Source organism: Rhinoraja longicauda, chromosome 3, assembly GCF_053455715.1.
Source record: "Rhinoraja longicauda isolate Sanriku21f chromosome 3, sRhiLon1.1, whole genome shotgun sequence".
In the NCBI taxonomy this organism is placed as follows: Eukaryota; Metazoa; Chordata; class Chondrichthyes; order Rajiformes; family Arhynchobatidae; genus Rhinoraja; species Rhinoraja longicauda.
Window position 1 is genome coordinate 86737124 of NC_135955.1, and position 24586 is coordinate 86761709.

Below are 24586 nucleotides of genomic sequence, written 5' to 3' on the forward strand. Positions count from 1 at the left end.
ACGACAACCTCTCGCTTAATGTCAACAAAACCATGGAACTATTCTTTGAGAAAGGGGAATTCGGGAGACCATGCGTCAGTTTTCATTGGTGGATCAATGGTGGAGAGTGTTAGCAGCTCCAAATTGCTGGGCACCAAAATCTTAGATGACCTGTCCTGGGCCTGGTACGTTGATGTAATCATGAAGAAGGTACCACAGCGCCTCTACTTTCTTAGAAGTTTAATGAAATTTGGCATGTCGCTAAATACTCAAATATCTATGGATGCAATGTGGAAATTATCCTGAGTGCTTGCATCACAGCCTGATCCGGCAGTTCCAACACACAGGATCTCAAGAGGCTGCAGAGAGTGGTAGACTCAGCCCCTGTCCATCACAGGCACAGCCCACCTTTCCATCAAAAGCATCTACATGAGGTGCTGCCCAAAGAAGGAAGCATCTGTCATCGAGAATCCTGACCATCTAGGCCACTCTCTTGTTGCTGCTACCATCAGGCTGGAGGTACAGAAACCTGAGGTCGCACATCACCAGGTTCAGGATCAGCTACTTTCCAACAACTATCGGGAGGGATCTTAAACCGATCTCCACAAACCTAATCCTCAACGGATCACCTCTTGTACTACCACGACCATTATTTCAAAATTGCATATTCTTGCATTGATGTGGTGGTTTTGCACCTTTTTCTAATTTCGCTTTCATGTGGAAGTTATGTGTAATTCCATCTGTGTGTTGTCTGAGTCTATGTGTCCGTGAAGCTGCTGCAGGCAAGATTTTCATTGTGCCTGTGCCTGGACTTGAGCATTTGACTTGACTGTTAAAAAACATAAAGTGCTGGAGTAAATCAGCGGGTCAGGCAGCATCTCTGGAGAACATGGCTAGGTCACCTTTTGGAATCCTTCTTCAGTCTGATTCTGGTGGTGAGGGAGAAAGAGGGGGGGGGGGAAGATGGGGAGGGAGGAAGAGGGGAGGAAAAGGGGAGGAGGAGAAGGAGATGGGAGGAGGAGGAGAGGAGGGGGAGGAGAGGAGGGAGCGGAGAGGAGGGGAGAAGGAAAAGAAGAGGGAGAGGGGGAGGAGGAGGGGGGAGGAGGAGAGGGGAGGAGGGAGAGGAGAGGAGGGAGAGGAGAGGAGGGAGAGGAGAGCAGAGGAGGGAGAGGAGAGGAGGGAGCGGAGAGGAGGGGAGAAGGAAAAGAAGAGGGAGAGGGGGAGGAGGAGAGGGGGAGGGGGGAGAGGAGAGGAGGGAGGAGGAGAGGGGGAGGAGAGGAGGGAGAGGAGAGCAGAGGAGGGAGAGGAGAGGAGGGAGCGGAGAGGAGGGGAGAAGGAAAAGAAGAGGGAGAGGGGGAGGAGGAGAGGGGGAGGGGGGGAGGGGGGAGAGGAGAGGAGGGAGAGGAAGTGGGGTGGAGGAGAGGGGGAGGAAAGAGGGAGAGGGAAGAGGGGGGGAAGTGGAGGGGAGGAAGAGGGGGGGAGGGAGGGGGAGGAGAGGAGGGAGGAGGAGAGGGGGAGGAAAGAGGGAGAGGGAAGAGGGGGGGAAGTGGAGGGGAGGAAGAGGGGGGGAGGGAGGGGGAGGAGAGGAGGGAGAGGAAGTGGGGTGGGGGAGAGTGGGAGGTGGGGAGGAAGTAAATAAGCGGTCTGGATGAAGCGTTCCTGCCGCGAGGGCGGAACCTCTGTCCGTGTGTGTGAGCGAGCGGGCGGGGTTTGTGTGCGACACCGCGAGCCGGCGCTGGTGGGTCTGGGGCGGGGGGGGGGGTGAGCGGGGCGGGGGGGGGGGCAGGGCCGGAGTGGGGGGGGGGGGGGGGGAGAGAAGGAGGGAGCCCGGTGCGGGGCACGGATACGCAGATGCGGGGATGGGACAGGGACTTGGGGAGGCGATGGGGGTCGTGGAGAGGGGTCATGGAGAGGGGTCGTGGATGGGGGATGGGGAGGGGACGTGGGTGGGGGATGGGGAGGGGACGTGGGTGGGGGATGGGGAGGGGACGTGGGATGGGGAGGGGACGTGGGATGGGGAGGGGACGTGGGATGGGGAGGGGACGTGGGATGGGGAGGGGACGTGGGTGGGGGATGGGGAGGGGGTCGTGGAGCGGGGTCGTGGATGGGGAGGGAGTGGGTCGTGGGAGGGGACGTGGGTGTGGGGGGTGGGGGGTGGGGAGGCGTGTTGTGGATGGGATGGGGGTCGTAGATGGGGAGGGGATGGGGGACGAGGAAGGGGACGGATGGGAAGGGGATAAGGATTGTGGACGGGGAGGGGATGGCTATGGGGATGTGGATAGAGATGGAAGCTGGGGACTGCAGGGTAACGGTGACAGGGCATTGGTGACAAGGATTTGTGTTGGAGCTCTGGATTACAGAGACAAGGTTTAAGGGTGGGGGAGAGCAAAGAGGGACGTGGCGCGGATACCTTGTAACTTTGTAAGTGCCTTTTATATGGTGACTATTTGCACACCTTGGGTATGCAAGCAAAGATTTTCACTGTGACTTGTTACATGTGACAACAAGGTATTTATTCTTTCAGGGTCTATCAGGTTGGGGTTTGGGATAGTGGGGGGTGGGGTCAAGGTCAGAAAATGTTTAGGATTTGGAGGAAGGGTTGTGATTTTAGAAGCGGAGGTTGTGGGTTTTGCAGGAATGGGTGGATAATGGGATACATTTTGAGGGATGGACTGGACATATTCTCCATTCAATTTCATTGATTTTAGACAATAGACAATAGACAATAGGTGCAGGAGTAGGCCATTCAGCCCTTCGAGCCAGCACCGCCATTCAATGTGATCATGGCTGATCACTCTCAATCAGTACCCCGTTCCTGCCTTCTCCCCATACCCCCTCACTCCGCTATCCTTAAGAGTTCTATCCAGCTCTCTCTTGGAAGCATCCAACGAACTGGCCTCCACTGCCTTCTGAGGCAGAGAATTCCACACCTTCACCACTCTCTGACTGAAATCTCCTGTATAAATCTCTGCTTTAGGCATTGAAGCCATCAGCTCCTTGTAGTTCCACCAATTTATAGCTGAGAACTTCTAGTTCCACTGCGCTTGCATGCATGTGTAAATAAACAGAAACTCAGGACACTAACACTGGTTCTCAATGGCTGAGATATTCCCTGCAGAAATTCTGTCAGATGAAAAATGTATGAACTTTTAAACTACGAGTCCTGCTTCCAAAACTTGATACGAGTCCTGCTTCCAAAATTTCTCAGGTGATACTAGCTGTCAAGATGCGTGAGCTGAGCCCACATTTGGAGATTTTTTTTCTCAACAGTTTTTGGTGAAAATGGATGTGTCGTGTGGACACATACTGTTGGAATGGAAGGAGCATGATCATTTTAGTTGAGTTGTATTAAAATAATGTTTTTTTTAAAAATTTCGAAGGTAATAACCAAACACAAAGCATAAAATAATGTACGATGAATCAGAAAAAACGAAGAGGTGGGAAGGTGGCTATGAACGGACTTGGTATGTACTGCAGTGTAATTAAGATTGAATATTTCTGTGCTGTTTTACTTGTATCCAGATGTACTTTTACTCTCGCAACTAATTGGGCATTCAATTTTATATCTCTCTCCTTCTTGCTTTGAACATTTGTCAATCATAAGTCAATCGGTTGTAGCTTGAGCAGAAAAATCCAGGTTGATTCTCCACTGTAGCACGGACAAACTGCGGCTCCTAAGAGGTTAAACTGCTTTTACAAATGACAATGAAATATACTGTAGCACTATTTCAATGATGAGCAGGAACCTTATTTCTCTTCTCCTAAGCAATATTTATCCCACAATCATCATCCCAACAAAAAAGATTATCTGATCACTTTGTGGTACCTTGTACTTTGTGGTCCCCACATTTCCTACATTACATGAATAGTTACATTAAAAAAAACTTCATTGGTTGCGAGGTATTTTGCGACATATCTAGGTTATGAGAGGCTGTATATAATTCCGAGTTCTTCCTCTTTGTTTCTTATTGGAAAGGGGACATTTTCTATCAATGTCCAAATTTAGTACTGCATTTAAGTGTCAGCCTGTATTCCAGAAGGAGACAAGCTTACAAACTTCTTGCTCAAAATCAAGAGGACTATCAACTGAGCTATTATTATTTATTTTAATGATTTGGTAATCACATCTCATAACTACCGTAGACAAACTTTTGTCATGCACCTTTTGCAGCTTACCGAGGCAGTTATTTGGTCTGTCAAGTCTTTGTTAGTTTCTCTAGAACTATACCATCAGCCCCGTTCCCCTGCATTTTTTGCCCTAGCCCTGCAAATAACTTTTGCTCAACCGCTTACTCGATTCCCTCTTTGTAAGGTCTGATTGACTGTTTCCACAATCATTGAAGGCAGGAAATTACAAATCATATCTACTTTGCATATGAAAAGTTTATTAACTAACATTCCTTTATTTATTTTGTCCAGGAAATAAAAATAAATTTCTGTCCACTTGTCCAATAACTGATAAGAACAGCTTACCTTGTTAAATCAGATTTGATCTTAACCACCTCCATCTTTGAATTGTTTTTGCTCATTGAAAAAACAAATGCAGCCTCACACGACTAACCTTTGACCAAAATGCCTTATCCCTGGAGCCGTTTTAGTATATATTTTCTGCATTTCTCGAAGACTGTCACATCTTTCCTTAGTCTGCACTTGAGGCTTACCTAGTGTTTATTAAGTTCAATGTCACTACTCCCCTTCTGTACTCTTTGCCTCTTTATATAAATCACAGGATCCCATATGCATCACTAACCACTTGTCCTGGGACTTTAAAAGATATATGAGTATTTACACGCTCTCATCCTACACAGCATCACAACAATGCTTGTTTAAAATATTTTGGTTTAATATATGAAAACGTACCTCTCTCTCATGTTCTCTTACTTTTATTAACAGGGAAGTCCTCAAAGAAGATGAGTCGGGTTCCCTTAAAGCCACGGTCGATAATCTTCTATTCAAAGAGAAAAGAAAAAGGTAACAGAGTGCTAGTTAATACATTTTAATTCATTGAGGTACAGTAACATGAGAACTTATTTTTTTACGTTATGAACTCACATTTGGGATGCCTAAGTTTAAGAAGGGAGGAAATAGCGCAGGTTTTGACCAGATATTTTCAAATATCATTTGGTTTTGGTTTTGGAAGTTATGCTGACTTAAAACTCACATTAACTATTTAGAATAATTCTCTTTAATTGTGCCTGTTTCTCCTATGTAGAGTCTTTGAATCACATGGGCAAGTTAGACTTGGAATGGTAAGTATTCTATATGTGATCTTTAAGATACTGATTCAGTAGAAAATTACACTTTGATCTTGGTGTATATGCGGTACACATAGCAAGGTATTCTGCATAATAATTATTCTTTGTATGATTTATTCAAATTTAAAGATGCGGCACTTATATGTGATAATAGACATGTCTAAATCAATGGAAGACCAAGACTTGAAACCAAACCGACTTACCTCAACATTAAAGGTAAAATAAAAGTTATATTCTCTTATTTTTAAAATTTATGTATCATGTTAGCTACTTATAACAAGTTGAAGCATTTATATAATGTCTCTGATTTTAATTGAAAGAATATGTAATGTAAGAATGTGTAATGAAGAGCTTATAACCTATTTTCCTTAGTCTATTTGTGCATGCTACCATGTCCTTGTTTTGTATTACTTATTCTTCTGAGCTAATTGAATCATTAATCCATGTTACACAAAAATGAAAAATTGGAGTAAGAGATAAAGTTAATGTCCTTAAACTTTATGTGTCAGCACCTACCACCCCCAGAAATATCAGTCCTTAATATTAAGTGAGCGAAATTTTTCAGGCTGTTAAGTGGACTGATGGCTGTAAACAAATCACTTGCAGTGTGACAAATTGTGAGGTGGCGAGGAGTGGAATCCTAACTCAAGGCAGTGTGGTTCCTTAACTTCAGGTATTTTCCCACTCATCCTGGGTATTCACTGAGTATTAGTAAACACCTGTTGTGGTTACAGCAAAGAAAAAGCAGAAATAGTAAGCTCATTTCTCTCTTCCTGATGATGTCCATACTGTATTTTCTAAAATTAAAAACTGTTAAAGGGAAAGGAAAACAAACTTCAGAGAATCAATTCCCATTTGTCACTTGTATTTAATGAATTTTAGTAGACTTGATGCTTATAGGCAAGGGTCCGTTCCACTTGGTTCAGAACTGCTTCACGGGATGCAATTACTCAAGAATTGTAGTTTCTTCTTATGTTAAATTACTTGGTCAGGTTTGAATCGGAAGGGCTCTCTTATTTTTGGAACTGAGAAGGCAGAGTTATAGTCATGCAACGTAGAGATCTTCATTGCTATCTTGCTATCTTCATTTAAAATATTATTGTCACTCTTTCCTTGTTCCTTCCCTGTTGTCTGCCACTGATATTTGATGGTTTGGCAGATGTCAAATACTGTAGATGCTGGAAATATGAAATAAAAATACAAATTGTTGGAAATACTAAACATGCCAGACATTGTGAAAATTAATTCTAAGTTCAAGTTTCAAATAATTCATAAGAACTGAGTTTCTGCAGCTGTGATTAGGTGTAATTCTACAAGCCTCTCCTGCCAAAGAGCAAGAGGAATACAAGCAGGATTATGTGCATCAGAAGCTTAGAGCAAGCCTACATGTGAAACTGGGTTCTGGAAGATGCACGTTGTCTTTTTCAGCTTGTAGTTTGCATCAATTGCTTGCTTCGTTACATTCAATCATCATTATTCTTTTCTGTTTTTCTCCAGTTACTAGAATACTTTGTAGAAGAATACTTTGACCAAAATCCAATTAGTCAGGTAAGAATTAATATTGTATAGGCAGGAACTGTAGATGCTGGTTTAAACAGAAGGTAGACACAAAATGCTAGAGAAAATGGGAATTGATAGACAAATGCTTCTGAAAAAGGATCTCGACTGGAAACATCACCCATTCCTTCTATCCAGAGATGCTGCCTGTCCTGCTGAGTTACTCCAGCATTTTGTGTTTATCTTAAAGATGAATATTTATGGGTCAAGTCAAATTCAGTGAATGCGTTTCTTGTTTTTTCATGTCTCTTATCATAGCTCCATCCGCTTACTCCTTCAACCATATTACTGATAATGTTTATATAATGATTACTGTTATTTTCCCTTGAGTCCTAATGGAAACACAACTTGTATAATGTGTATCTGAACTTAGTTTTATTTCAAGTTAAGAATCAGTGGGATTAATTGCATTACAAAGAGTAACTAATATTTTTCTCCTTGTGGCCAAAACTGTTTTTCAGCACTGGTTTGTAATACATTTTAGCCTTTGAACACGATTCTTTTTTTATTTTTTAAATATGAGGGATAAGTCAAGGTTGACAACGGGTGATGTGTGGATTAAAAACATTTGTGTAGATTAAACGTTTTTTTTCATTGCAACAAAATATCCATGACTTCTGCATTATTGTTCCTTTTTAATTTTTAGATTGGTATAATTTCCACAAAAAACAAAAGGGCCGAAAAGCTTACTGAACTTGCAGGTAATGGTATATACAATACTCCCTTAAAATAAGAAATAGGCAAGGGGTAATATTGTCTGGGTGACAAAAAACTTTAGTTGCAGTTAGCTACGCAATTAAGGAGCTCGCTGTTCAGTTTAAAGCGCTGGAACTTGGCTCTCACCTCTGCTCTTGAAAATACAGATAATTCATCATAATGGACCACGAGGGGAGGGGGAGGGAATGGTGGGCATTATTGTCGATTGTCTGCTAAACCGAGTAAGGTAATGTTAGTTATGATATTCTAAATGTTATATCTGAAGTAGTATATGAAAGATAAAATAGATACTGAAAGCATGATAATAAAGCCAACTTCCAGCAGTACTTCACATATTCCATCATGGGTTGCATTGTATATTGAAAGAAGTTCACATAAACAGTGATAATAGCGCACGTAATTCTTTATTAGTACAGGTTTTGAGGTTATGGGGAGATGGAAGGAGAATGGGGTTAGGAGGGAGAGATAGATCAACCATGATTGAATGGCGTAGTAGCCTTGATGGGCCGAATGGCCTAATTCTATTCCTATTCCTTATGACCTTTATAAATTAGTGTTTTTTTCTTTGCCCATTGCTGCCACCTAGTGGCCACTCCGTCCACTATAACTGAAATCTATTAAAAAGTGGTCCGTAATACCGAGGGCAGTCTATATCCTTATTCCTGCCCATTGTGAATGCAACTTGAAATATATTTCTTAAGTATTCACAGTGGGTGGTGTAGCATTCAAATTAACTCGCAACTGTACAATGTGGTGCAGATGGATATACCAATGCTTCAATCATCGTATGTTGCATTCCCAGAATTGTTGCTCCTAATTGTTTCTTCAAATTTGATAAAGTTAGTATAATTTAGGCAAATTAGTAGTACCTACAACTTTGTTATTCCTTGCACCGTGGATATAGATTTTCTTTTGGAAAGATGGAATGGCTGGTTTGCTTCCAGGAGCTGCTTTCATCATGATCTTCTTTTGACACTGAAAAAAAAAAAGTCTAATGTGACCTACTTGCATCCACTAAGGGTAATCGTCAATTTGTATGCAACGCAGTGCATCAAGACGAGCACTTAATTTCTTTAGAGTGAGAGGTTTTCCCATTTAAAATCATTCTATTCCCTTGTTTTCCACGGTTTCCTTCCTTCATTACCTTGATTCATAGACATCAGCAGCCCTCTGATTCCTTTCTTGAGTGAGTTTCCGTGTCGTGTGAGCCTAACAGTAAGTGCAGTTAACCAACTTGTTGCAAGGGTATTAGAATTGTCAAATCTGACATCAAATCATTATAAAATCATGTGAATCAACTTACAGAACATTTAATAATAAGCACAGGTACAGACCATGTGGCCCACGATGTCTGTGCCAAACATGATGCCAAGGTAATCTCTGTCTGCACCTGATTTATATCCATCCATTCCCTGCACACCCATGCGCCTATCTAAAAGCCTCTTAAATGCCGCCATTGTGCCCGCCTCCACCACCACCCTGGTACCATATTGCAAACATCCACCACTGTGTAAAAAGAAAAGTTGCCCTGTACATCTTTTTATTTTAAGCTCTGTTAAACCTATTGTGCAGCATTAGGTTAATAGCAGGAAGACAGACCTTTTGTGAACTATTTTCTTTAATTCTCCCTGCCACTGAGAACTGTGATAATCTCAAATTAAGATTTGTTGCTCTTTGTTCCTACATTAGGAAATCCGAAGAAACATAAAGAAGCCTTAAATAAAGCTGTTGGTGGCTCATGCAGTGGAGAACCCTCTCTGTATAACTCCCTCTCTCTAGCCATGGATACCCTGAAGTAAGTGCTTTCAGAATTTGATTAATACCTTTGTAGCTTTTCACTGCTTCTCCCTCCGCCCATCCACTGCAGTTTCTTTCAATACTTGGTTCCTCTTTCTCCTGAGGTGCTTTGAGCTGTATTTGTGTTGAAAGTGCAATTTGGTTTAAATTTGTACTGCATTCATACAAATGACGTCACCTCTGTTTTCTCTTCTCAACCAAAAGGCACATGCCAGGGCATACCAGCCGTGAAGTCCTTGTCATTTTCAGTAGTCTTACAACTTGTGACCCATCTAACATTTACGATCTTATTAAGGTAAATGTTTAATATATTTTTGTCATAACTAATGTGTTGCTGACCTGGTGTACATTGGGAGGGGACAGTGTGATGAGAAGATTTTACAGTGGGGGTAATTGCTTAAGATTCTTCATGTGACAAATTTCCCACGAGCAAGGCTTCTTGTCAGGTAGGGGTGGGATGGGGGCTTGAATTGATTAATACTGTTCAGACATTTCCAAAGAGCAGCTGAATAGAAATTGAGCTGAAGGGAGTCTCACTTTGAACGGCTGTTCCATTTTTCCATTGTTCTTTTCTCAGTCAATGTGAATAGATATAATTTATGTGGTAAGGGTCAGGGAGTGGGAGTATAATTTTCCCTTGAGAAAGCTGGGTCAGATGCAACTGCAGAGAGTTGTATAGTTCCACCAACAAGTGCAATTTTAGGAGGCATGGTTGCAAATTTTATACAGAGTTAATTATCCCTGCTTGGGAGATGAAGAGGGGCTACATTGGCTTGAATTACAGGATTAAAGAGAAAACTGCAGAATGTGCACTGCTGATTGCTGTCTAGTATGTATCTGCTGGAAGTTGTGAAGCTGCATTGAATAAATTGTGTTAGAACATAGAATAGTGCAGCACGGGTCCGGCTCTTCTGCCTACAGATACTAAACATGATGCCAAATTAACCAATCTAATTTGCCTGCACATGATCCATATTACTTCATTCTCTGCATATCCATGTGCCTACTTAAGATCCTCTTAAACGCTGTGTCTTATCTGCCTCCAATAGCGCCCCCTGGCAGTGCGTTCCAGACTGTTAGCACCATCAGTGTAAAACAAGCACTTGCCCTGCACATCCTCTATAAATTTTATCCCTTTCACCTTCAGGCTATGCTCTCTAGTCTTTAATGTTTCCACTCTGACTATGCTATTTATGCCTCATAATTTTAAATATTTCTATCAGGGTAGAAGTAGATGTTTAAATGTTTAATTTAACCCTCAACCTCCGGCATTCGGTGTAAATAAAAAATCAATTACACTGGTGGTGGTATTTAGTACCTTAGCATGGAGTCAAGGCTCTAGAGGAGCATTTGTGGGGGGAGAGGGGAATTGTAATCATAGTCAGAATTGTAGTGTAACTTGTGAAATACTTATTGTGGTATTTTAACACAATACCCTTTTTGTTTTTAAGTGTTTGAAAGCTACTAAAATTCGCGTGTCAGTGATTGGTCTCTCGGCAGAAGTACGAGTTTGCACTGTTCTTGCACGTGAGACTGGTGGTAGGTCATCTGAATTAATCAACTTGTTTTTCCAGTGTTAAAGAAATGAAGTAAATATTGATTTTAGCGTGCTTGCTTTGAGTTCTTCCTATGGTTTCAACGATCAAGACGGTGACTGAATAAATCATGCAGAATTACCTGATTGTAACCAAAAGACTAGTGAAGGCATAGCATTAAGAAGGTGCAACTTTGAATGGTTTTCCACTTCAGGTTGCTATTTATAATTTTTTGTTGAAACTGTCCTTGAATGTTGGTCCAGTGAATAATTGGGCTCAGGTGTAATGCCCGGTGTCCTCAACCAGTCTGCCAAAACCTGTGCTGTAGGTTCATATTTGAATATTGGCAATTGGACAGAGTTCTGGAAGGAGGATGGGAAGGAAAGTTTTTTGTTGAAAAATGTTAAATGATCGTTTTGGTGGAGATCTAGCATAAAATGCTCAATGCTCAGCAGGTCAGGCAGGATTTGTGGCGAATAAAACAAATCTTTCAGTTCAATGATTTTTCACCAGATGAAATGTAATTGTCCTGAAATATTAACTGTTGCTCTTTCCTTATATGCTGACCAACTCGTTGTTGATTTCCCCCATTTCAAGTAACCCCTGCTTTCCCTCTCTCTCTGCCCCTCCCCCACTCTAGGCGTCCTGCCAGTTCCACTGTTCACATCCATGTATCCCTTCGTTATCACCTTTTCCGCAGTCAACACTGGACTATTGTGGGCTCCACCTGACCTTGGCCATCTGGGCCATCTCTGATTTGTTCTGTACCTCTAGTTTCCCTCTCCCCTGACTCTCAGTCTGAAGAAGGGTTTCGATCTGAAACGTCACCTATTCCTTTTCTCCAGAGATGCTGCCTGACCCGCTGAGTTAATCCAGCCTTTTATGTCTACTGACTTTCTCCAGCATTGTTTTTCTTTCAAATTTCCTACATCGGGCGATTTTTGGAGTTTGATGTGTGGGGAAGGTGGTAATTATTTAATATATCAGATTCCTCCAAATGGGTTTCGTGTTGGTTTGTGATTGTGTGTGTAATTGCTTATTTTTATTGCTCTTATTGTTCGACTGTGGGTGACGAAATCTCGTCCAAAAGACTTGTTTTTTTGGATGACAATAAAGGTTATTCTGATTGTGATTCTGATTCTGATTACACATCACATAATCAAAAGTGACTTTTGGGGATGAAACATAGTTTGAGTAATGATTCTTGAGAAAAATTATTTGTCAGTTGCTCAGTAATGTACATGTTATCTTTAAACTATTAAGCCAGTCTTGTTCCATGATCTTTGTAGGGATTTAGTCTGAAATACAAACAGTTCACACCTTGTGCATTATACATGACAGGCTGAAGGACCCATTTCTGTGCTCTGCAACCTTGACTCTTTTCTCAATTCCAGGAAGATCTAGGCAAGGATTGAAGGGATTCTCATGAATTTTTTGCTGGCTATTTTTTTAGCATCTTCAAAACCTTTAGAGGGCTTCTGCCTGTGGATCTGATTTCGTCCCACACCCTTAAGTCAGACTGATAGATTAATTTATTTGGTAAGGGAATTAGGGGAATGGAGGGACATGTGAGAGAGAAAAGATTATAGGGAAACAATTGAGAGAATGGGACTGATTAGAATGCTCAAGGATCTGGTGTAGACTCATTGAGTCAAATATCCTCCTGTGTGGTAAGAAAACACTTCATGTATAGCTATAGGATCTAAGAAATTGCAAGTTGGAGAAAATGCTTCCCTCACATTGAATTGGATATATGACTTTATGTTGTCCTTTCCTAGGTGTACACAATGTTATTTTAGATGAGAGTCATTTTAGAGATCTGCTTAATTATCACGTTCGACCTCCATCTGCTAACTCCAATTCAGAGTGTTCGCTCATTCGTATGGGTAAGCACATCTATATACAAAAACTCTCGTTTGTTTGTTTGTTCCTGAACTACAGCCAAAACAATACACAATAGCGTGACAATTTTAGGCCCACCGTACTCACCGTCGTCCCTTTGGTGCTAATGGAAGAAGTTTCATTGAAATCGGTGTTATGTTTTTTAAGTTATTCACATTTAAAAGTTTAAATCTATCTCCTAGGGAGGAAGGGGGAGGGAGGGAGGGAGGGGGTGGAGGGCACGGTTCCATGGTTTATAGACGGCACGGTAGCGCAGCGGTAGAGTTGCTGCTTTACAGCGAATGCAGCGCCGGAGACTCAGGTTCGATCCTGACTACGGGTGCTGCACTGTAAGGAGTTTGTACGTTCTCCCCGTGACCTGCGTGGGTTTTCTCCGAGATCTTCGGTTTCCTCCCACACTCCAAAGACGTACAGGTATGTAGGTTAATTGGCTGGGTAAATGTAAAAATTGTCCCTAGTGGGTGTAGGATAGTGTTAATGTGCGGGGATCGCTGGGCGGCACGGACTTGGAGGGCCGAAAAGGCCTGTTTCCGGCTGTATATATATGATATGATATGATAGACCAAATGCGGGCAGGTGGGACTAGTGTAGCTGGGACATGTTGGTCAATGGGCCTGTTTCCACACTGTATTACTCTATGACTCTTATCTATCACTGAGTATAAAATCTAGGCCATTGTCTTTAACCAGCTACACAGAAAGATAGAGCGGGACAGTGAGAGGCTGTGCAGTGTATGGACTGCAGAGGGGGACCGTGGTTTTGAATATACTGTGGGAAGCTAAGTCACCTCAGTATTTCCATCTTGAATAATTACGCCTCTTTAAAAATTCTTGTCTGTTCCTATTTTTTGTGCTGACTTCAATGAGACTTAATGTGAAGTGTTGTGTACGGCTTTAGTTTTGTTATTTAAGGAAGCATATCCCTGCATTGGAGGCAGTTCAAAGAAGGTTCATGGTTGATTCCTGAGATTAAGGCATAGTCTAATGATGAAAAATGGAGTATTCTTAGAATGAGGGATGATATAAGCAGGAAAATAGAGGCAATATTATGGGTGGATATTCAGAGATGTTTTCACCCATGGCAATGTCTTGAATTAGGCATATTTTCAGAATATGGAGTATCCATTTAAGGCAGAGATAACCTTAGTTGCAAATCTTTGGAGCGTTCTATACAATAGAGCTGCTGAGGCTGATTTATTGAACATATTTATGGCTGTGTGAAACTGTGGGATAAACAAAGTTTAAAGAGAATGGTGAAAAAAAAGTATAGTTGAGGTCAAATTCAGATTTGCAGATTAAAAAAAACATAGAAACTGTTGGAGTAACTCAATGGGTCAGGAAATATCTCTGGAGAACATGAATAGGTGATATTTCAGGTCTGGACCCTTTTTCAGACTAATTGTGCGGGGAGTGGTGGGGATGGGACAAAGCCTGGTAAGTGATCAAGTGATTACTTGCAGGTGAGGGATAAGGGCGAGTACCGGTGAGGGGGAGGGGGGGGGTTGATTGGTAGGTGGTTGGACAATGGTTTTGTAGGTAATCCATTAAAGTACATTATATTTACATTGGTATTATCATCAATAATTAGGCATATTTCTTGCCAAAATGATGTTTTGGTTGATAATGTCAGTTGTGATAAGAATTTAATTTTTAAAATAAAACATTATTTTTCTTTTGTAAGGTTTCCCCCAGCATACTATGGGATCTTTATCAGATCAGGATGCAAAACCATGTTTCAGCATGGCGTAAGTATGGTAAACGATGGGTAGCACGATTAAATTGTGCATCTAGACTTCGTTATTCGGTGACTTGCTATCCTTAGATTCATGTTTTACAAGGTCAGCCATGTATTACTGGGAATATTGTTAACACATCATGTGTTCTTTCAGAACACACTCTTCTAAGTTTTCCGGTAAATTCTGTTTGCAATGAGCTGGATTGCATTTAATGTGTTGACAAGTTGTGACGGATCAGTGGACATAATGCAACTGAAGCTGGAGCTGGATACAATTTTTATTGGAGTCTTGAGAGTGATACAGTGTGAAAACAGGCCCTTCGACCCAACTTGCCCACACCGGCCAACATGTCCCACCTGCCAGCATTTGGTCTATATCTCTCCAAACCTGTTCTATCCATGTGCCTGTCTAACTGTTTCTTAAATGTTGGGATAGTCCCTGCCTCAACTGGCAGCTTGTTCCATACATCTACCACCCTTTGTGTGAAAACGTTACCCCTCAGATTCCTATTAAATCTTTTCCCCTTCACCTTAAACCTATGTTCTATGGTCCTCGATTCACCTACTCTGGGCAAGAGACTATGCATCGACCCGATCTATTACTCTCATGACTATCTTGCACCTTATATTTTGTTTATGATTTGCCAGTCCTTTAATTATCGGTGTTTTGCAGGTAAGCTAATGTAATAGGCTACAGTGTGGCCAGAGGTAGCCAATGCCAACTACAATGGAAAGTGAGGGAAGTGAGGCGCTTGAAAATCTCCCCATAAGGATGCAGTAAATCAAAAGCAAACACTTTTGATAAGCTGCAACATGCTTAGAAATTGTTCTCGTGGAAGTGACTTTGTTATCCATGGGAAGTCTGTGCCTCTGTCCCTTGTGAATAACAAGAACTTGGTGTGTATGAAGGCAGGGACTGTAGATACTGGTTTAAACCATCTTTGGTGTGTATGAACATCTGCAGTTCCTTCCTACACATTTGGTGAGTATGAATGTATGTGTATATGATTTCACATGCAATACTGTCCTCCATAAGATGATAGTGGAGAGCGGCAACATTTTATGTGAAGCTCCTCATAAAACAGTTAAAAACTACCTTTTATGATTGCTTCCCCTTACCATCTACCTGTTCCAGTGCTGCCAAAGTCATTGGTTCCAGTATTGAAGGTCTCCTGTTAAGCATCACTATTTGAAAGGAAATCTTGGAATTACTGAATCACAATTTGCAACTCTTCAATCTGTTTATCTCACACTTCTATCATAAGCTCATAATTCATAGCAGAATTAGGCCTTTCAGCCCATCGAGTCTACTTCACCATTCAATCATGGCAATGAATTGACCTCCACAGCCGACTGTGGTAATGAATTTCACACATTCACCACCCTCTGACTAAAGAAATTCCTCTTCATCTCCTTTGTAAAGATGCGCCCATTTATTCTGAGGCTATATCCTCTGGTCCTAGACTCTCCCACTAGTGGAAACCTTTATACATGCTGCCTGATCCGCTGAGTTATTCCAGCACTTGATCTTTTTTTGTAAACCTATGCAGTTCCTAGTGTCTCACTTTCACATCTCCTTCCTGGAGGTGCTGTCATGCACATTTACTTTTAACTCTATCTCGTTCGGTTATTCCAAAATTACACTTTAATATTTGTTTTGCACTACTTCAGATTGCATTACAATCTTTCCATCATTCTGCTGTTTGACATTTGTTACAGCATTTATTGCTATTTGGTTATCACGCAACAAAAGCTTTTCACTGTATCTCGGCACATGTGACAATAAACTAAACTGAAGTGAAACAAAAACTGTTTCGGAAGGAACTGCAGATACTGGTTTAAACCAAAGATAGACACAAAATGCTGGAGTAACTCAGTGGGACAGGCAGCATCTCTGGAGAGAAGGAATAGGTGACGTTTTGGGTCGAGCCCCTTCTTCAGACTCTTCAGTCTTCTCTCTAGAGATGCTGCCTGTCCCGCTGTTGCTCCAGCATTTTGTGTCTATCTTTGAAACAAAAACTGAACTGCTATATCTATCAGCATTTATACTGTGTTCTCTGAGCTTCATGCAAAGAAGGAATTTCATTGCACCCTGGTGTACATGCCAATAAAGTAAACTAATCTGATGCTTGTGGTTGCTTATCAAAATCATTCTAGTTAAGTATAAATTGATAGGTATTCAATATAATAAAATTAATTGTCTTTTTTAAATGGTGTTTCAGAAACAACTGTTTTATACAGGCTACTTTGGTTAACCAATTGGCGCAAATTAATTTTCCATACTTTTGACATAACTTACTTTATTTGTACACACAAATAAAGTAAGTTATGCCCATCTTAATTGTTTCAGAGAAGGTAATGCTGAACCATCTTCTTGGACTCCTGCAATATGCATGGTATTATTGGGAAAGGATGGATGTGGAGTCAATTTCCACTTTGCTAAATTCTATAGCTAGAGTAATGGGCAGGGACATGTCAAAAGAACGCAGTGGCATTTTAATTCAAGGTTTCAAAGTCAGTTTATTGTCACATATACCAGTTTAGGTACAGTGAAATTTGAGTTGCCGTACTAAGTGAAAAGCAATAAGACACACACCCACATAAAATAAAAGTTTACATAAACATCCTTCACAGTGGATTCCACATTCATCACTGTGATGGAAGGCAATAAAGTTCAATCTTCTTCTTGTTCTCTCGCGGTCAGGGCAATCAAACCATCCGCAGTGGGGGCAATCAAAGCCCCCATTGGGGCGATCGAAACTTCCGCGTCGGGGTGGTTTAAACTCTCTCCGCGGCATGGAGCTCCCGAGTCGGCCTCTTCTTACCAGAGACCGCGGGCTTCACGATGTCAAAGTCCACAGGTCCCGCGGTTGGAACTTCGATCCCTGGCAAAGGGATCGCAAGCTCCGCGATGTTAAAGTCCCGCAGACTCCCGTGGCTTGGAGCTTGGTTGGTCTCCAGGAAAGGCCGCCAACTCCACGATGTCAGGCCGCAGTGGGGACGGAGATACGATACAGAGAAAAATCACATCTCCGTCGAGGTAAGAGATTGAAAAAAAGTTTCCCTCCACATAAAACAAACCAAGGAACACTAAAACATACTTTTAACACCTGGTAATTCAGTAAAGACTAAAGTATGCCAGTATATTTTTGTCAGAATGAACAAATCACCTTAAATTTTACATACAAATTGAAAACCATTCTGGCATAGAAATATACTGCTGTTCCAGATATGGGTTCGAGCCATATCTTAATCAGGTCTAGAAGTGTAAGGAGGAACTGCAGATGCTGGTTTAAACTGAAGATAGACACAAAAAGCTGGAGTAACTCAGCAGGACAGGCGGCATCTCTGGAGAGAAGGAATGAATGACGTTTCGGATCGAGACCATTCTTCATGCTGAGTTACTCCAGCTTTTTGTGTCTTTCTAGAATGAAGTATTCTTTGCGAAACTGAAATCTGTACATCAGCAGATAGATCACTGGTGAGAAACTGCCACTTGACTCTGCCCACAGCTTCTTAACATCATCCTTCATTTTGCTAATCATTGGCGGGAGACCAAGGTGACAAAGATTACATTTGATTTGTTTTGCTTTTTCAAGGAGAATGCAACTTTGTACAACTTGGGCTGGTATATCAAAGTGAATTGTTTTTAGGCCAGGACTTTATACCTGGATTTTGTTTGGTCTTATTGCTGTATTTAGTGCACTCAACTTGAATGGAGGCCGATTTCTGTGATAAAGACCTCTCAGAAGCCCAGATAAAGAATCCACTGGGTGTTTTTTCCTGAACATGGTTACAAATTCTTTAAACCTTGTCTTTTGCATTTAATCATTCCGGGTAGTAGCTGTGTTAACTTTTTAACTTTGCAGCCCTTCAGCTGAGACATTGGGAAAACTTATTTCAAAATACTGTTCGTACTCCCTGAAACAGGTTGGGGTCTACCATCTTGTTCCTTCCCTTTCCTTGGACACGTCACTGATTCTTCTTGAAGTTTCCCTACCCATTTCTCTAGATTTGGAATTTAGCACAGTGAAACTTGACTGGGCATCCATCCTTGTTTGCTGGTATTGGTTATTATAGGATCTTGAGATTTGCAAACTCCATGCTGTGAACTGACGACAGTTATATTTACAAATTGAGTTTAGTTAATTTAATTTCCTCTGCTTTCAGACACTTGGATAGCAGCAGTGGGCCAACATTAACACTTGGTGGATATTATTGCCCTCAGTGTAGAGCAAAATATGCTGAGTTGCCTGTGGAGTGTAAAGTCTGTGGTGAGTACTTCCAAACTTAGAAAAGTATTATGTTAAAAAAATTATAATGTTACAGCAGGCGTGAAGGTGGAGAAGTAAATAGGAAAATGCAAGAAATCTGCTTAAACTGAACTGATGAAGATAAGAATGAAAATTTTGAGGGAAGGTACTGGAACTGGAAAATGGGTTTTGTCTGCAGATCTTGTTTTTGGTTGGGCAGGGTGAGCCAGTGGTGACCTCTGCTGTCCTAAAATATATGTAATTCTGGTTCGCTAACTGCTCCTTATCTTTGAAGTGGCCATGAGTGTAGATTGGAAAATAGGTCCAAGAGGTTTGAATTAAGATGAGTACACCGGTAATACAAAGCACCAGATTCCATAGCAGCCCGAGGAAGGCTACGAGATAACTGCTTCATTTGACATTACTGTTTTAATTGGTCTGGTATTTAGTAAGCCATGTAGCCATGGCCGCAGTTTGGAACCTTGGAATTTTGTCAAAATCATAATTTGCAGTTATGTCACTGATGATAGAAAAGTGATCCAATATTATTCATTGTTATCCTTTTCTGGGAGTTTATTTTCCAAGAGCCCATTCAATTCCATCCGCAGATGCTGCTTGACCTGCTAATCCAGCAGATTGATTGTTATTCCGTATTCACTCTGTAGATCAGCATCTGCAGTCTCTTGTATCTCTAACCCAGTTGAGATCATTACTTTGGTGAAACTATAAAGCTGATGCTTGAGAACACCATCTTACTTATGTATTTCAGTGGCTGCTTTTTGTGTTTGTTCCCATTACATCCTTCATGTGAACATTAATGTTTGCAAATAAATGGGGCAAAACTGTTTTGAACTTTTATTTATAGTTTGTGTCCTTGCCTGTATAAATGGTACACTGAGAAACATCCCTAATCATAGGTTAATGAGATACTGTTTTTATTTGTTTATGGTAGGCCTTACATTAGTCTCTGCACCTCACTTGGCAAGGTCCTACCATCATCTATTTCCACTGGATGCATTCAGAGAAACTTCCTTAGAAGAGGTTCAGGGAGAACGGTAAGTAAAGCCACATAAATAGAAATATTATCTTCTGTTAAGCTAAAAACATGGTGTTGGCTTATTGTTATTTAGCCAAGCATTGTTTTGTTGTATGTGGATACATTGGCTATTAAAAAAGTAATATATAAGAGCTAATGCACAAATAAAACTAAGCCATTGAATATAAAGCTTATTAGGATTAATCAAAAACTTGAGTGAGCATGACATAAATTTTCTGTGGTTAACAACGGGCTTCAATTTCCATTGAAGAAAATGTGTGATCTATATTTTTTTTACCAAATAAGTTTTGTTTTTCTTTCTGTAGTTTTATCAGACTTCACAAAACTATCATATTAAGCTCAGAACTGTCATATTTGCTATAACAAGCATGGGTTTAAAACTTGCAATTGTTGTTATATAATCTGAAATCTGTTTTTTTCCTCCCCTTTTATGGGGTTGGGGTAATGCACAACTAATGGCTGAGATCGTATTTGTGCTTTAGCCAATTAGACAAGAAAGCTCTCGTGTATAACCTCTGGTTTCTGCATAGATAGTACTATAATGAATCTATATGTCCTTGGTGTAGAGAGGAAGAAACCAGAGTTTCTGATGAGCCATTTAATAAGACAACGGCTGAAAAGCCTCATGCTTCTGTTTCTTAGTTTTTTATGAGTAATAAAAATGTTCAGATCAATTGTGTCTTCTGTTTATTAAGGTATTGTCAAGGTTGTCAAGGGGATTTGCAAGATCCGATCGTAAGTCATGTTCAATTTACGTCACCCATTACTTTTCTCCAGAGATGCTGAGTTACTCTTGCAAAGGTCATTTCTTTTTACAGAATTAGTTCTTGGATGTTGTTAGTGTTTTAGCCATACAAGAGTTGGATGAATTGCCAAATTGATGCAATGGATTAATTCATTACATGTATATATTGTCAAAGTAATTTGGGCATATTTTATTGTGAAACATTTAAGACACTAATAGGGTTGGATTAGTGGGAGATATCAACATCAATTATATTGACCGGATCATCTATGTATTAAGGGCTTGGACCAGGCATAATTTGTTAACTGTTCAATAAAGCTTCCTTAATCAATATATAGAGGACCCTACGAGAGAGGGCACAACATTGGGGCATATTGATGCAGCTATACTTTGATTGGTGAGACTATGCTCAGAGTACCCTGTGCAGTTTTAATAGTCCAGCAATAGGAAGGATGTGATTAAGTTGGAAAGGGTACAGATGACATTCATCAGAATGTTACCTGGACTTGAAGGCTTGAGTTATAGGGAGAGGTGGATAGGCTCAGACATTTTTCTTTGGAGTGTAGGAGGCTGAGGGGTGACTTTATTGAGGTGTACAAGATCATGAGGGGCATAGCTACAGTGAAGGTCGACAGACTTTTTCCCAGTGCATTCTAAAACTAGAGGGCAAAGACTTGAGAGGGGAAAGGTTTAAGAGGGACCTTGGACAACTTTGTTAATCAGAGAGCAGTCTGTATTTGGAATGAGCTGCCAGAGGAAGCTAGAGAAGCAGATACAATTACAACTTTTAAAATATGTTTGGACCGATATATTGAAAGGTTTAGAGGGCTTTGAGCTCAATATGTCAACTTGGTTAGCATGGACAAAGTGGGCAGAAGGGCTTGTACCTATGCTGTACAGCTCTATGTCACTGGATTTCTTGGATGAATTACAATTTTGTTTATGTTCTCTATATCAGTGATCGTATTTAGCACTCAGGTGAACAGACTTCTAGTTGAAATGAATGTTGCACCTGTAAATTAATAAACAGTGTAATTGTTTAAATCCAGTCCGGTTGTGAAGTTTTGTTGTTAATTTGAATGTTGGAATATGTTACCCAACTTGCAATCGTGACAATGTATGGCAGAATTTTATTCCCTGAAATAATTAGTTATTATTATTAGCTTAGTTAAATAATATTGGTTGACACACATTTAAACAGGAATTAGAGAACAAACTGCCTGTATTCCATTGTAGATGGCTGAGTAGTGGAAGTGATAGATTTAACTGCATTTTCAGCCTGTCCATTCACTTTAGAATAAGAAGCATATGATTCCTTTGGGGGATGGAAGTAGTCAATTTGTTTTTGCGAAGTTTGGATTATAATTCTTCTATTTCTTGTAGGTATATATCTGCAACGTGTGCCAGAACATCTACTGCATGGAGTGTGATATTTTTATTCATGACACCTTACATTGTTGTCCTGGATGTATTCAAAACCAATCCAATCCTTAATGACTGTCAAATAAAATACTAAATCAATGAATAACCAACATTATTTTAGCTGCTGTTGTGAAAATAATAATCTGTGTTCATAGCTGACAAACAAGAGCTAGACTGGTACGGTTGGTTCTGATCGGAAACTTTACAACCATTGCCTGTGAAGAAAAGGCAGTTTGCAAGACCGTTGTTCATATGTATTTAATTTTAAGCATACATAAACAATGACAAAATTTTAGTCACATATTAATGTAAAACAATCAGCTTTTAAGTTGTCGTAATTATTGATTCTCCATTCATAATTCCGTAATTTATTTATTTTTTGTTGAGTTTCACCTCAGAATTGGGAGAGCCTTGATGGCTTGATTAGTTAATACTTTGCAAGTAATTATCTTCAACCCTGTGATCAAGAACCATTCTATCATGTTAAAACATCAAACTAATGAGAGTAGCTACTGGAATAAATAAGGGATTCCACAAGAAGCACTGTAGTCCTGAGGGATATGCAGAATATCAATCAGTTTTTCTATCCATTGTGCTCTGGTTAAAATTGCATATGCTTTACGTGGACTGAAGTCAAATGGTCAAAAAACATGTTGACTTAAGTTTCCACACGGAGAATGATTGTTCACACAAGTTCTAAGGTTTGTTTGCACCCGAGGAGCCCTGGTTTAATCAGCATCCTCCTGAGAAATTAAGAATTTTTGAAAATTTGACAAAACCAAGAATTTATTCCCCTTTTAGCAGAACTATTTTCTGTTTTACTATTAAAGTGTAAGCAATATTCTCTAATGAAAAAGACATGTAACAAGATTGATGTGAAAGTTGTCAAACATTTGTCGACTTTCATAATCGTAGGGATTATGCAAAAACAGGCCTTTCGGCCTACCGAGTCAGCACTGATTATCAACCAACCATTTACATTAATCCTATTAAAAAATATATTCTCCCCACGTTTTCATGAGTTTATGCCACCCCCATCCTGCCCACCCACAGATTGTATTACTCACTACACAATTAACATTGACCTACCAACCTGTATATCTTTGGGTTGCTGGAGGAAATATGAGTACACATAGAAAAGCACCCAACAGAAACTCATGTGGATGCAGGAAGAACATACAAACTCCACGCAAACAGCAACTAAGGTCAGGTTTCAACATGGCAATGCAAGGCAGTGACTTTACTATCTGTGCACTGTTAAGGAAAACTAATTTATAAATGCTTCTCATCTTTTTATGAACATGCTTACTTTCTCAGCGGCACGGTGGCGCAACGGTAGAGTTGCTGCCTTACAGCGAATGCAGCGCCGGAGACTCGGGTTCGATCCTGACTACGGGTGCTGTACTGTAAGGAGTTTGTACGTTCTCCCTGTGACCTGCGTGGGTTTTCTCCGAGATCTTCGGTTTCCTCCCACACTCCAAAGACGTACAGGTATGTAGGTTAATTGACTGGGTAAATGTAAAAATTGTCCCTAGTGTGTGTAGGATAGTGTTGATGTGCGGGGATCGCTGGGCGGCGTGGACTTGGTGGGCCGAAGAGGCCTGTTTCCGCGCTGTATCTGAAATATGAAAAATATGAAAATAAATAATATGAAACAGCTATGGAATATAACACAGAAAATGATGAACAAAAATACAGTGCATTAGAATCTCAATGTGGATGAAATTTTTGGCTGATTTCCAGCCTCAGAGTCCTGATGCTTGAAGTCCAAAGTATTTCAAGGAAGCATAAACGTTTACGCACAGAAAATTAATATAGCATAAACATAGAGGTTGATGTTCATACATGATTAACCTATGATTAAATGTTATTTTGCATTTAGTGACAGTTTTTTCTTGGAAATTGAGTTTACAATCTAACTAAACCATTCAAGTTGCTCATCATTCCAAAGTCCATGAAATAATATTGTATTCACAATACTTTTCTGTACATTATAACTGACACTGTCATTTTCTTAACCACTGATGCTACCTGCAAGGCTAGTGCACGTAGCAAACTCGAGTACATTTTTGTCTGAGAGACGCCAGTTTTAATAAACTGTTTCTTATTGGGAAAGATAGGAGGGAAAATGCAGTTTACTTATCAAGAGATATTAAGATTGTTTTTGTGAAGGAAGTGTAAAGGTTTGGCAAAACACAAGCATATTATTCTTGGTTATCATGTGGTGAATTCACTGACACAAATCCAGATTGGGTTTGTGCTGGAACACCATAGGTGCTATTTGGACAGGAATTTATTAGGTTAATGTTTAACAAATGGGAAGATTCATTTTTTTATATTAGTGGGTTAATTGTATAACTGAATCGTTTCGAAAAGTGGTATGACTGTTGAAAACTATTTATTAGTTTTAAGTTTGATTGTGTTAAATCTGAAGCTTTGCACAAAATGAATTATTGGGACTCGCCTTCGTCTTCCATTTGAAGCATATAATGTTTCCTAATGTCAACAAGTTTGGGTTATTTTGCTTCAAGGACATAAGTGGAGAAATATTATTAGCAATAACAATTATTAGACAAGACTGAGGTTCCAAAATTAAAAGCGTCTCCTTGATATGATTTTATATAACTAATGTA

General features: G+C 40.4%; 1 protein-coding gene across 3 annotated transcripts; it reads left to right on the plus strand.

Annotated features, from left to right (window-relative positions):
* Positions 1-1603: 1603 nt before the first annotated feature.
* Positions 1604-24586, plus strand: gtf2h2 (general transcription factor IIH, polypeptide 2). 3 transcript variants are annotated; one of them, XM_078396578.1, is made up of 16 exons: positions 1604-1717; positions 3360-3443; positions 4873-4950; positions 5192-5228; positions 5364-5450; positions 6732-6782; positions 7438-7492; positions 9198-9303; positions 9510-9600; positions 10757-10844; positions 12619-12726; positions 14423-14486; positions 18647-18750; positions 19682-19784; positions 20482-20521; positions 21915-24586. In XM_078396578.1, the coding sequence occupies exons 2-16, from the start codon at positions 3388-3390 to the stop codon at positions 22023-22025; spliced, it is 1179 nt and encodes a 392-aa protein (XP_078252704.1). In that variant the 5' UTR covers positions 1604-1717; positions 3360-3387; the 3' UTR covers positions 22026-24586. The 3 variants fall into 3 exon arrangements, with proteins under 3 accessions (XP_078252704.1, XP_078252705.1, XP_078252706.1); XM_078396579.1 differs by lacking the exon at positions 1604-1717 and adding an exon at positions 2251-2487; XM_078396580.1 differs by lacking the exon at positions 1604-1717 and adding an exon at positions 2251-2400.

Bases quoted from the DNA above. Each gene is read 5' to 3' on its own strand.
- gtf2h2 (XM_078396578.1), top strand. From the start codon at position 3,388: ATGTACGATGAATCAGAAAAAACGAAGAGGTGGGAAGGTGGCTATGAA. The intron at 5,451-6,731 runs GTAAAATAAAAG...GTTTTTCTCCAG, and splicing joins GACTTACCTCAACATTAAAG to TTACTAGAATACTTTGTAGA. The intron at 20,522-21,914 runs GTAAGTCATGTT...TATTTCTTGTAG, and splicing joins GGGATTTGCAAGATCCGATC to GTATATATCTGCAACGTGTG.